Genomic DNA, 13,271 nt, shown 5'->3' on the forward strand with positions numbered 1-13,271 from the left:
TAAACAAAGTGCGCGCTTCCGTCTTCTCGCGCGAACGCGCCACCACGCTTACGTCATGCTCCATGATCGGTCGACTGGTAGCAGGAAGCGTTTTTTTAAAAGTTAAAAAAGTTTTAATTATCGATTTCTTTTTTACACAAACCTATTAATTTGCTTCAGAAGACATTAATTGATCTACTGGAATCATGTGGATTACTTTTATGCTGCCTAAATATGGCTTTTGGACCATCAAACAGCCAGCAGCCTGATGGCACCCATTCATTTTCATTGTATGGACATACAGAGCTGAAATGTGCTTATAAAAATCTTCATTTCGGTTCTGCTGAAAAAGGAAAGACATACACATCTGGGATGGCTTAAAAGTGAGTAAATCATGTGAAGAATTTTTATTTTGGGGTGAACGATTCCTTTAACTATTAGTGAAATGGCAATATTTACATACATATACTCGTTTTAACATTGAAATACATGAATAATCCCAAATGGAAACTTCAGATAACATTTGTTGAACTAGAGTTTTTAATTTAATTATTTAAATGGACAGTTTTGATTTATGGTAATGAATCGAACCTACCAACACTTGTCTTAATGCTTAACACTTAACACTTACTCTTTTTTATTTATTTTTTTCTTGTTTTCCAGTAAACATATCTAAACATCCTTAAAATAAGATACATTCACTTGCTAAATTCACAGAAGCAAAATGGCATATGATATTATGTCTTATTTTGGTTTTCAGAAAAATCTATGTGAGGATTATGCTTTACAACTAGGGGGTTAAAACTAAAGATTTGCCAATGGGTTAAGAAAATAATTCAAAGAGAGCAAGGTAATTTTAGTTTATTTTTCTTACTCCATTGGCAATTAATTTATTTTCTTTTTTTCTTGTTTTAAAGCATAAACCTCACTTAAACTGGTTAGATTTTTCTGACAACCAGACCTAATATTGTAGGTTTTTTTTCTCAAGTAAATGTATTTTGTTTCAAGGATGTTTAGATAATTCCATAAGAAATGTTATTTATTATTATTATTATTTATTTATTTATTTATTTATTTATTTTTATTAAAAAAATTGTTTTATTTTTTAGTGAAGGAGGAATCGCAAAATTAATAACCTAAAAAACTATAGTCACACACATGAACACACCTGTCCATTCTTGTAAACTCTTCTGAGCTGCTGAAGTCATAGACCCTAAGAGGATAACAAGCTCAAGTGCAGGATGGTGTGCGCCCTGCTGTCGTCCAGAGATGTGTGGGGCGGAAAGGGCAGGTGTGTTTGTGTTAGCAGGACTGGTGTCTGGGGATTCGGGCTGGTGCGTGAGGGTTTTTAGAGGGGGCAGAAAACGGGGCCTGCACTCTGTCAGCTCTGCTAAGCTGATTTGTATTTTGATCATGTGTCTGCCGTCTGTTTTCTATTCTTTCCTTCATTCATCTCTTGTTTTTCCCAGCTCACCCCATCTTTCTTTCCCTGTGTCACTGTCTCTTCCTCCATCACATCCTCTTTAAATAGCAATCTATCTCTTCACCTCTCTACCTATTCCCTCCTCACAAAAGATGGATTTTTTTTTATTTTATGGATTATATTATTTACATAGAAAATGAATTAGTTTTCATATTTTTAATTAATTCTGGATGGTCTGATTTAGTAATTAAAGATTCACTCAGTATGAATGAATGAATGAAAAATTAGTTTACAATCATGCACACTCCAGCATGATCACGGAAACTCGATTTGTTGTTACCGAATGTTCTGGTACCCTGAAATCAACTTCATTCTGCTGAGATACTGACAAGCGCCATCTCCCATCAGACATCTTTACATCAATTCATTTGTTTTTACCTTTTCCTTTAGTGCTACTTGCACGATCAGCCTCAAAGACATGGGTTCTGGTTACATTATCATTCATTAGCGTGATTCGGAGATTGCATTTTCCCTCTAAGATGCATTTTTATTCCACTGACTGTTAGGTTTAGGGTTGGGGTTTGGGTTAGGGTGTATACTTAATAAAATATGCATTCCTGTGGACAGTATTACATCATTTACAACTAAAAACAACTCTCTTTACAACGCTTTTGACACCAGTCTGTAGACATTTCAGCCGGAAACTGGAGCTCACACTTGCCAATATGTTCAACAACACTTACAGCTTCGGCCACTGGGGGAGCTTCTGTAAGCATGGTCAATTTCAGCTGAAGAACTTTTGACCTACTGTCACCGAATTCAGAGTGAGATCAGTCTGTACACTTACGTACATGAGATGAAGACTCCAGTCATACAGTATTAGTAGCCTAATAAAATGTTTTTTTATTTTACATGGAGCAGGTGGCCAGTAATCCAACTATTATTCAACACTTTTGCTCACAGAGTACAATCACTAAGCACTTTATAAAGAACAGTATGGTCCTAATGAAGTGCCCAACATGGTCTTCTGCTGTAGCCTTTCTGTAAACTTGAACCAGTCTGACAATTCTCCGTTGACCTCTTTCATCAACAAGGCTTTTCCGTCCACAGAACTGCTGCTCACTGGATGTTTTTGGCACCATTCTGAGTAAACTCATGAGTTTGACGTTGTGTGTGAAAATCCCAGGAGATCAACAGTTACAGAAATACTCAAACCAGCCCGTCTGGCACCAACAATCATGCCACGGTCGAAATCACTGAGATCACATTTTATACCCATTCTGATGGTTGATGTAAACATAAACCGAAGCTCATTATATCAGCATGTATTTATGCATTGCACTGCTGCCACATGGTTGACTGATTAGAAAATCACATGAATAAGTAGGTCTACAGGTATTCCTAATAAAGTGCTCAGTGAGTGTATATTAATCATGGCTGACAGAGTATAGTGCATTTCTACAATAACATACTGAAAATGTTTTCTGTTGCGTAAAGAGGAATCTACGGTGCTACGTGTAAGCGCAACATGCACCTTTAATCTAGTATTGAGAAAAAGAACCCAATTAGACAGGAAGGAGGGCGTTTGATTGACATGTAAAACAACCGACCTCAGTTCGCTTTTTGTATGTAACATTTAGGGACAGATTAATATGAAATTGATGATACTACACTAATAAACCAGCAAATTATGGCACAGCAGTCTCTGTGAAACATTGTACAGATGATACAAATTTAATTAGAGTCTTGTTTAGTTGATGCAGAGAAAACTCTTGAATATATTTTAAAAAATTCTATGCCATGAACCGAGCAAATTTTGGCAAGTCCCAAGATCTGAGATGAGTCCATGCTTCTGAATTATGAATGCAGAATTATGGTAGTTACAAATTACTTCCTAATGTAGCAGCATGTGGCACATGTTTGTATTGTATGTTAATATAAAGCAGTTTATAAAAAAAGTGCATCTTCACCATGGGTAGTTGAACAACTTTTGGTACTATGTTATTAGGGATGAAAACTAAACCTATAGTGAAACTAATTGAAAATGGTAATTTTTGAAAAAATACCAAGTATTAAAAACTACTCATGTCCCATTAAAACTACCTTAAACTAAAATTCAAAACCAAAGTACAAAATGAAACACCAGCAAATTAAATGTCATAGTCCTGATACCAACAAACCCTCAAATTCCTTATCATAGCATTCAAGAGGAAATACAACACATTTGTGACGCATCCTTGATGTGATGCACTTTAATGTGGAACTCATCCAGAAGGATTTTGGAAAGTGAGTTAACCCTCTATCAAGATCCTGTACTCACATGAACTGTTATCTCATCATGATTCTTAAACCTTCTGTCAGTATTTACCACACTCCTTACCTTTATACACATAAACACATCCGTAAACACACACATTAATGCACAGGTGTTTCCAGGGGAAGCGGTGCACGTTATAGAAGAGGAAGTGGCCCGTTTTGCTTTCTGGTGCATTTCCTATGAATTCTTTGTAAAGAAAACTGTCACTGGAAACTAAAACATTGGTGGAAACCACAGAATTAATGTACAGGTTTGGCTATACTTTTGCAAACATAGTGAAACATGTCAAAAACCATCTTGTGAGGACATTTGAAGTGGCCTTCAACATATGAAAGACTAATAACTCTGTCAAATCTACTGGCATCAACAGATCTCTTGGAGGGACGGTTAAAGGGATAGTGAACCCAAAAATGAAAATGTTGTCTTCATTTACTCGCCTTCATGTTTCTACACACCCATTTGACTTTCTGTTGTCCATCAGTAGTGGATCCTGGCATAGGCGATATAGGCAGGCGCCTTCATCGCTCTCTGGGGCGGCACGACAGGGTACCTGATCGATCGCCTCTGCACAGAGCTCGCAAGATCGCGATGGAAGAAAGGTGCCACGAACTGTGCCATCCTGCCCCTGGCTCGCGATGGGTGAAAGGTGCCCCAAATCATGCCACCCCGCCCTGAGCTCGAAAGATCGCGATAGGAGAGAGGTGCCCCAAATCATGCCATTCCAGAATTATGGGCACCTCTCTCCTATCGCGATCTTTCGAGCTCAGGGCGGGGTGGCATGATTTGGGGCACCTTTCACCCATCGCGAGCCAGGGGCAGGATGGCACAGTTCGTGGCACCTTTCTTCCATCGCGATCTTGCGAGCTCTGTGCAGAGGCGATCGATCAGGTATCGAATGAAGTAGCTATATATATATATATATATATATATATATATATATATATAGCTACTTCATTTCTATATTCATTGTCTAGTTATACCCAAAAATGAAAATGTTCTCATCATTTACTCACCCTCATGCCATTCCAGAAACATGGCTTTCTTTCTTATGCAGAATGCAAATTAAGATTTTTAGAAGAATATTTCAGCTCTGTAGGTCCAAACAATGCAAGTGAATGTTGGCCACAACCTTGAAGCTCCAAAAAGCACATAAAGGCAGTTAAGGGGGGCGCCACGTCGGATCTCGCCTAGGGCACAAAGTAAGCCAGAACCACCACTGTTGTCCATGGAACATAAAAAAGGATGCTAGGCAGAATTTTAGCCTCAGTCACCATTCACTTTCATTGTATGAAAAAAAAGAGCACGGTCAACAATTTTCAAAATGTCTCCTTTTGTGTTCCCTGAAGAAGGAAAGTCATAGTAGCATAGTGGTAAATAATGACAGAATTTATTTTTTTGGGGTGAACTATCCCTTCAAGTTTAGGGATAGGGTTAGGGTTTAGTAAATATTATTATCTTAGTATGAAATTGTGTTTATGTGAGGTCCTCACAAATACAGCTTCTAAGGTCTCTCTCTCTGTGTTTTGAGTGTATTTATGTGAGTCATTAAGCCGGTTTGGGCATGCAAGCCAGATTGTGCTGTTGTTGCCCTTAAGCTATCAGCAGAAGAGGAGTTCACAGCTCGTTGTTTCTCCACCATCACACACAGCAGTGCAGCATATAGTAACCCTGACTGCCAACCTGTCTCCCTTAACCAACTACAGTATGTTCTATTGTGAGAGAGAGAAATAGTGGAAACAAACTGGAAACTGCATTGCAAATGCCTTTACTTCTCACCACTGCCCCCTGCTGGCAGACAAGGTTCAGTCCTCTGACTAATGTATTATGTGCAAAAGTGAATCTGCAATGCCATTGATCTCATCCAAAAAAAACAACAAAAAAAACAGACATAAGTCAGAAGATGTTGGTAGCACAAATGTGTTAATTCCCATGCTGTATGATTTGTATATCTATTAGGCCAACTAGTAAATGCTGTACAGTCTATACCCATAGACTGTTTTGCTATGCTATTTGGCTAATCAATTGATGTGTGGTCATAACACCTATGACATATATCAGCTTTATTTATTTTTTACAGTGAAATTGGCTCATTTAAGAAAAAAACTGTCATCCAAGGCATCTAAGGCTTGTGTTATTCTGTGTATGTGTGTGTGTGTTATAGATGACGTGTTGTCAAGAGATGCTGGAGAGTGTGTAATATGTCTCGATGAGCTACAGCAGGGAGACACAATCGCTAGACTGCCGTGCCTCTGTATCTATCATAAAAGGTGAGCTGGACAACCACAAAGTTTTTCTGTACCATCCTATCAAATCATAATTGCCATAATTTTAATATGCCTGTGATAACTACAAACATCCTTATGTCCAACCCTGGTCTGTCTTAAACATGACAGATGTTACTGTGTTTATAGTAAAATCTCACTGGTCCAGAATCCTGCTCCACAAAGTTGTATATTAAACCTAAAATTGTTCTGATTGGCTGCAATTTTGTAATTTCGAGCAATATTTTGCTTTTGGGCGAGGACCAAAAACATGACACTGAATAAAAAATTTTTTTAGACCACATCCACACTAATAATCCAGTTTTGTAGTTTGAAAACTCAGTTTTCAGTTTCCTAATATCATCGCTTTCCAAAGTGTTTTCTAAACGCTCCGTTTTCAGTGGAGGAAATATTCTAGTGTGGATGAGAGGCATAAACATCATGAAATCAATGGGTTTTCAGACAAAAAATTTATTAGTGTGGATGTGACCTTTAAAACGTAGTTTTTTTGGGCAACATTTTAAGGCCACATCCACACTAATCAGTTTTCATTCAAAAATGCATCTTTTTCTCTACGTTTTGGCTTTTCGTCCACGAGACGCCGTTTTTGAAACGCTCTACCAAGTGGATACATTTGAAAACGGCGTCTTTGCGTTGTAGTGTGGACAGTGGAAACGGAGATATCTGAAAACCATGACGTATTTATTGTCATGTGACACAGTCATGTGATCCATTCAACCCAAAACAATCAAGATGGTGGCCCGTGTTGTAGCGGCGTTGTTGTGCCTACTATTCACTTTGATAGCGTTGTTGAAGATAAATGTTACTTTGTGCAACCTTCACATTGCATTCCTTCAAAGGCGAATGGAAGTTTACTCGGAATTGCTGTCTGGCGATGGAACACGAGGACAGCTGCATTTCAGACCGTACATGGAACGGCGATTTTTTGCATGCGCAGTAAGGGGATTTAAGAGTTTTCATACGTTTCAGTGTGGACGAGAAACTTTTAGAAAATGCTTGAAAACGGCAGTGTGGACAGAGCATTTCGAAAACAAAAATGCCGTTTTCAGATGTATCCGGATTAATATGGACGTAGCATAAGTAGAACCGTTTAAAGCCATTTCAACACTAATTAGTTTAAGTTGGAAACCTCAGTTTTTAATTTCCTAGCGTCATAGTTTGCCAAAGTATTTGGTACTAGAGCATTTTCTAAACGCTCCATTTTCGGTAGAGGAAAACGCTATTTTAGTGTGAATGAAAGGCGTAACATAGCGAAATTAATAAGTTTTCAAACAAAAACATTAGTGTGAACGTGGCCTGATATTTTGATATAAATTTTAAAGTGAATCTTTAACTGGGGGCCTGGGTAGCTCAGCGAGTAAAGACGCTGACTACCACCCCTGGAGTCGCGAGTTCGAATCCAGGGCGTGCTGAGTGACTCCAGCCAGGTCTCCTAAGCAACCAAATTGGCCCGGTTGCTAGGGAGGGTAGAGTCACATGGGGTAACCTCCTCGTGGTCGCTATAATGTGGTTCTCACTCTCGGTGGGGCACGTGGTGAGTTGTGCGTGGATGCCGCGGAGAATAGCGTGAAGCCTCCACACACGCTGTGTCTCCGCAGTAATGCGCTCAACAAGCCATGTGATAAGATGCGCAGATTGACGGTCTCAGACGCGGAGGCAACTGAGATTCGTCCTCTGCCACCCGGATTGAGGCGAGTCACTACACCACTACGAGTACTTAGAGTGTATTGGGAATTGGACATTCCAAATTGGGGAGAAAAGGGGAGGAAAAAAAAAAGTGAATCTTGTTAGCATTTTTTTTTCATTAGCTGTATAGACTCCTGGTTTGAGATCAACCGCTCCTGCCCTGAACATCCTTCAGACTGACCTCATCTACTGCTACCATTAAGAAAGGTGAACACAAACACAAAAACATTCACCTACTTATAAATCATGGAAATTTCTATATATAAATTTTTCTAGTTTTGCTCTTAAAATATTAATAGACTACTAGATACTGCTCTTTGTAAGTGCTTGTGTAGAGTAAAACCTGTCCGCAAACCAGTGTTAAACATTAAACATCTTCTACAAAGACATCTGAACACTAATAAGTATAATCATTTACATCAGTTTATTCAAAGGATTCAACCTGGTCTCACTGATTCATGTAACTATATCTAGATTGTTTCCAAATTATTTTTATGTGGCTCATTGTACGTATCGTGGCAGTTTCCTGCCGAAATGAATAGGGCTGGGTATTGATATAGATTTTCCGATTCGTTTCGATTCGCAAGCTCTCAATTTGATATCGATTCATATGGGTATATTTCAGTTATGAAGAACCTTTGGCTTACAAATGAAAGAAATTCTCTCCCAGCTAATTCTGTTAATTATGCAGGGGACCTTCTAACTAGGTACATTATGAAAATATTAATTTACAAATATATTTTTTAGTTTTTCATCATTTTGGTCGCATTTTAGCTTTGAAAATTGAACAAATCCATGTTTTCAATCTACAAATATGACATTATATTGCATATATTATATTTTGTTATATGTTTTTTGTTTAATTGCATAATTTGTACCATTTACAGGTATTTACATTGATTTGTTGAACAAGTGTTAAATTATCACTATCTCTTTAAGAAAACCGACATTTCTGTGAAGAGCCTCTGTAAATGAGCGCATGTTAATGAGAGAGATTCGAATGGTGTTAACTCATCTGTGATATGCGTGATTAGAATTAGATGTACATTTTTTTATTTTTTTTTTCAATAACTGACTGTAGATAACAGAAAGGGTATTAAAAGAGACATTATTAATGATAAATGGTCGCGTGTATCTCATCTTTGGACACACATTACATGGGACAACTTTTACTCTCAACACGCAGTGAAAGGATCTCGCTGCTGAATACTCCATCACTAAATACAATTAATTCACTGGTGAGTGAAATCTTAACATTTACCAGCCAGTTGCCAAGTATATACATTTTAGTTATATAGCATGAAATTTGGTTGCTAATGCGAGTGATTTCCTCTCATTGTAGAGGGTTGCACACATTGTAAAAGATCGATCTTGGGATTTAAGAATTGATATCAAGAGAGTTCAAATGAAGCTCGCGATGTATGGGAAAATATATATTTTTACCCACACCTCCTTTTACACTTGTCCACAGTGTTTTTAGAATTAGACGAAACTGCCTAACTGAGGAAACATGACCTTGTGCTATTATAGAGGACATCGAAATAGCTACTCGATGCAAGTTCAAGTCAGACTCTGTCACAAAACTGTAGATGTGTAACACTCAATTTTCTTTCTTTATCTCTGTTTCTCTCTTTTCCCTCTCACTTTAGGGCACTTTATGGACCTAAACCAGAATATCCTGACACAAAAATAACCAAATAAAACTACCAACCAATTTGATCAAACCTTGGAAATGTGTCATCGCAAAACTGAACCAAATACAAAGAGTCCATCCAGCCAACACTGTCATTACCACTTGCATCTTGCTAGAGACTGCTAAACTGCTTACTGGCCCCCACGCCGACCATGAACACTGGATCTCTCTGGCTTTGGAAAACATCTAGCTTCTTGCCCCCCTCTACATAATCTATGTTCTTATAGACATGCGTGTTCAAGTCTGCATTCTGGCCCACTCCTCTCTCCTACTAGTTTATGTTTTCAAATGGAAGGAGAGGGGAAAGATGGGGTAGGGCTTAAAAGGGCGGGGCAGAGGCAGCAAACAAGTAGGAAGTAGGCCATGCTTTGCGACCAGTCCAGAGGCCATACCTGATGCTGTTTAGAGGGGCGTTGGCTTCAAATCGTCCTATAGAGGACTGTGGAAGGGGGCGGGGTTTGGATGCAGGCACACACCTAGTTCGTGGAAGGAGTCTGATGCGTGTTTGAGTGTCGTTTCACTCTTTGGTGATGTGTTGGGCAACCGGTGGATGTAGATGTACTTATTCTGTGTGTGCATGTGCGTGTGAACATTTGTCCATGGACGGGGAGAAATGTGTAAATTGTGTTTCTTGTTAGCGGTGTAGGCAGATGAAGACATCAGCACGTGTGTGTTGGGTTGGGGTTTAAAGGGATAGTTCATACAAAGATGAAAATTTGGTCATTATTTATTCGTCCTCATGTCATTTCAAACCTGTATGACTTTCTTTCTTCCATGGAAGACAAAAATAAATTTTTGAAGAATATCCTGGCTGCTCTTTACTATACACTGAAAGTGAATGAGGACTGGACCTTATAAGCTTCAAAATAGCAAAAAAAGCACCATAAAAGTATAATAAAAGTTGTTTAAATGACTTAATCATAATTTTCTGAAGTCATTCTTTAAGTCATTGTTCAATGATAACTGAATCATTGAGTCCAGTCTAATCATTTAGACTGTTTTTTGAACTAGGTCAACCGATTCATTGAAAAGATCTGACTCAAAAGAACGATTCATTCACGAGTCTGACATCACTACTTCTCCCATGAACGTGCCAAGGAGAGCTAGGGCGAATGGCAAGATTTTCAGCAAATAACAACATTAGATTTTGGTCTATTTTTTTAATAAAGCTATGGTATCAGAAGACTTCGAATATAGCGCATGAGTCATCGGACATTTTTATGTTACTTTACGGTTCTTTTATGTCATTTTGGAACTTGACAGTGTCAGTCTGAAGAAAAAAAGTCATATGGGTTTGGAAATAATGACAGAATTTTCATTTTTGGGTAAACTAGTACTTTAAGGTAAGAAAAGGAGAGAAATATACTCTCATTCTGTCTTTCAAATGTTTACAATTCACAGTAGATGTCTTTCCCTCCACGGATTCAAACGAAAACAAGCTAAAAGCTATTTTCCTTATTTTTCATCTGCAGATTTTGGGAAGTTATTATGAAACGCTGACCATAATATTCAGACAGTTTCCCTGTAAAAGCCTTGAGTATGTGTTTGATGTGTGCGTATGTGTGTGTGTGTGTGTGATTTCAAAAGCTTCTGTCCATCTTCCCATGTTTTCTCTATGTGACCGACCAGCTTATGTCTGGTAAAGCTAATGTTGCTTCACTACTGTATGTAAAGCCCAGATATACTGGTGTGAATCTATTACAAGATCATTTCTATGATCTACATTTACTTTTTATTTTTGAAAATCTGTGAGAAACCACATGAAAAAAAAAAAAAACTATTTAACCTTCAGGATGCCTCTGTCTACTGTATAAACAGCAAGCACTGTTAGAAAATAATGTTGCTGAAAAAAGAAGAAAAAAGAAATCAGAACAAATGAAAATGTAAGGAGTAAAATAAAACAAATAACTGCAAGGAAAAAAACTGACAACTATTAATTGTGTGTCGGATAGAAATAGAGCATTTTTGATGGTCTTTTTTTGCTTTGTGCCTGTAAATGAGGGCAAACAAACACCATCCATCAAAACAGTGGATAACAATTTTGCCTCGCCATGAAATACAAATCAAACAAATGAAGTTGGATAGTGTAGTACTACACAGCGCAGCTTTGTCTGTGGAAAGTGACTCGGCACTCTCAAAACCCGTCCTTTTCGTTATTTTTCTTTCGTTCATTTTTATTTTTTGTCTGTTCTTTTGTGTTTTTTTTTTTTTTGTTTTGTTTTTTTTCAAAGAAGTGAATGGATGCCTGTTATAGGAGGTACAAACTAACTGTCTGATGATTTTGATGTGCAATCTGTGGGACGAGTAATAATGATGATGATTATCATACATATAATTAAAAAAAGATGATATAAAACAAGCTGTTTCTGGCCTTTATTTGATAAGTCTAATGGTTTTAGATTTCAGGACAAACAGATGAGCTGATATTTCATGATGAATGTACATATGAATAGTAAATGCATGGTACGCACTGACTTTTATCAACATCAAGAGCTTAAATTAAAATGGATTATAAATTTGAAAGGGAAAGTGTAAATCTGTATAGATCCTGCAAAAGTTCACCGTGTTTTTCATCATTTTAAATCACCTTTTTGCTTTCAAGGGTTAATTTTAAATGGTCCTACGTGGTGACAAATTACTCCATGTAGTCGCTTAATGAATATGAGGTCATAAAAGCTGTATGCATAATAATTATAAAATAATTTAAATGCTGTTTTAGTTTTAAATTGAGTATTAGGTTTCATACTGCAGGACACATCAGTTTCCCAAAAATTTCAATTACACTCCGTTTTAAAAGATTCATTTCAAAAATATGTCCTTTGAAAGAACAAAATGCTAAACCATGTTATATTTTTTTTCCTTTATTACAATTAGCTTATCAAATCTTGTTTTGAATAGACAAGTGAATAGACCACATTAAAACATACTTGTCAAGGTACAATTTCTCATTAATTCAAATTTTTGAAATGGTTTCAAATTCTTAACAATATTTAAATGATACAATTGGATATTAAATGTTATTTTTTAAAAAGCATGTCATTTTCCTTTATAAAAACAAAATCAATGTTTTTCAGTGTACCCCGTTCATTAATACTCTGTATTCACAATAATACATCATGAGTACTCGTGGTTGTTCATGCAAAGAGCCAGATAAATATCTGGATCTGTTAGGTGTCATTAAGCACTTTTCACAAAAATATGATTTTAACATTGTGCGACCCTGCGTACACATGCGTGAACATTGTATTTTGGCTTCACTATACGCAATGCATAATTTAAATTCTATTAAACCGACTGATCCCAGTTCAGGAGACTCTGTGCTATCAGTAAAGGGTTAATCTTTTGATGTATGGAGTCGTGACAAAACAACATGGTGCCAATCACAGCGGAGATTGTCTTTGGGAGAAACAGCAAAACAAAACTTCATCTGGTAAAAAAAACGTATTAAGTTTTTACATTGAAACCTGAATGAGCCTCTCTAGTTACATCTGATATGCCATTTTTTAAATTGGAGCAGTTTATCATGAAATGCCATGCTGCTAAACACAATGTACACTAATGTGTACTTTAAAAAATGTTTTCCTTAGAAATCCTACAGTATATTTACTGTCCATTATTACACTGAGAATCAATGGATTCATCCAAAAGCTGAAAGATTTCGCTTTCAGAGGCTTTATATGGAGTAAGAATGAAAATAAGGTTTATTTCGAACTGTTCTGAGACCAGTCCAGACAGACAGCACACTGGAGTCATTCACTAATTAGGGAGCAAAGGAGCTCCCTAGTTCCACAAACAGGTTTGTGCATTGCATATTTTCGATTCTGGGTAAGATCAGACCAAAATATAACTCCTTTTTCACTATAAATCTTGACATCAGCAGTCTCATTGGCA

General features: G+C 37.3%; 1 protein-coding gene across 2 annotated transcripts in view; it reads left to right on the forward strand.

Annotated features, from left to right (window-relative positions):
• Nucleotides 1–11,719, forward strand: part of LOC127435988 (E3 ubiquitin-protein ligase znrf1-like) — a 51,957-nt gene extending 40,238 nt beyond the window's left edge. Inside the window, exons 3-5 of one of the 2 annotated variants that reach the window (XR_007896316.1) lie at nt 5,881–5,986; nt 7,818–7,894; nt 9,337–11,719. Coding sequence is in view for 1 of the 2 variants with exons in the window: in XM_051689853.1 (XP_051545813.1) it covers nt 5,881–5,986; nt 7,810–7,867 (164 nt within the window). In the remaining variant the exon portion in view is untranslated. Of the gene's footprint in view, nt 1–5,880; nt 5,987–7,809; nt 7,895–9,336 lie in introns of both variants that reach the window. The other variant, XM_051689853.1, reaches the window with a different exon arrangement.
• The last annotated feature ends 1,552 nt before the right edge of the window (nt 11,720–13,271 follow it).

The sequence above is a fragment of the Myxocyprinus asiaticus genome, chromosome 46 (genome assembly GCF_019703515.2).
Source record: "Myxocyprinus asiaticus isolate MX2 ecotype Aquarium Trade chromosome 46, UBuf_Myxa_2, whole genome shotgun sequence".
Taxonomy (NCBI): domain Eukaryota; kingdom Metazoa; phylum Chordata; class Actinopteri; order Cypriniformes; family Catostomidae; genus Myxocyprinus; species Myxocyprinus asiaticus.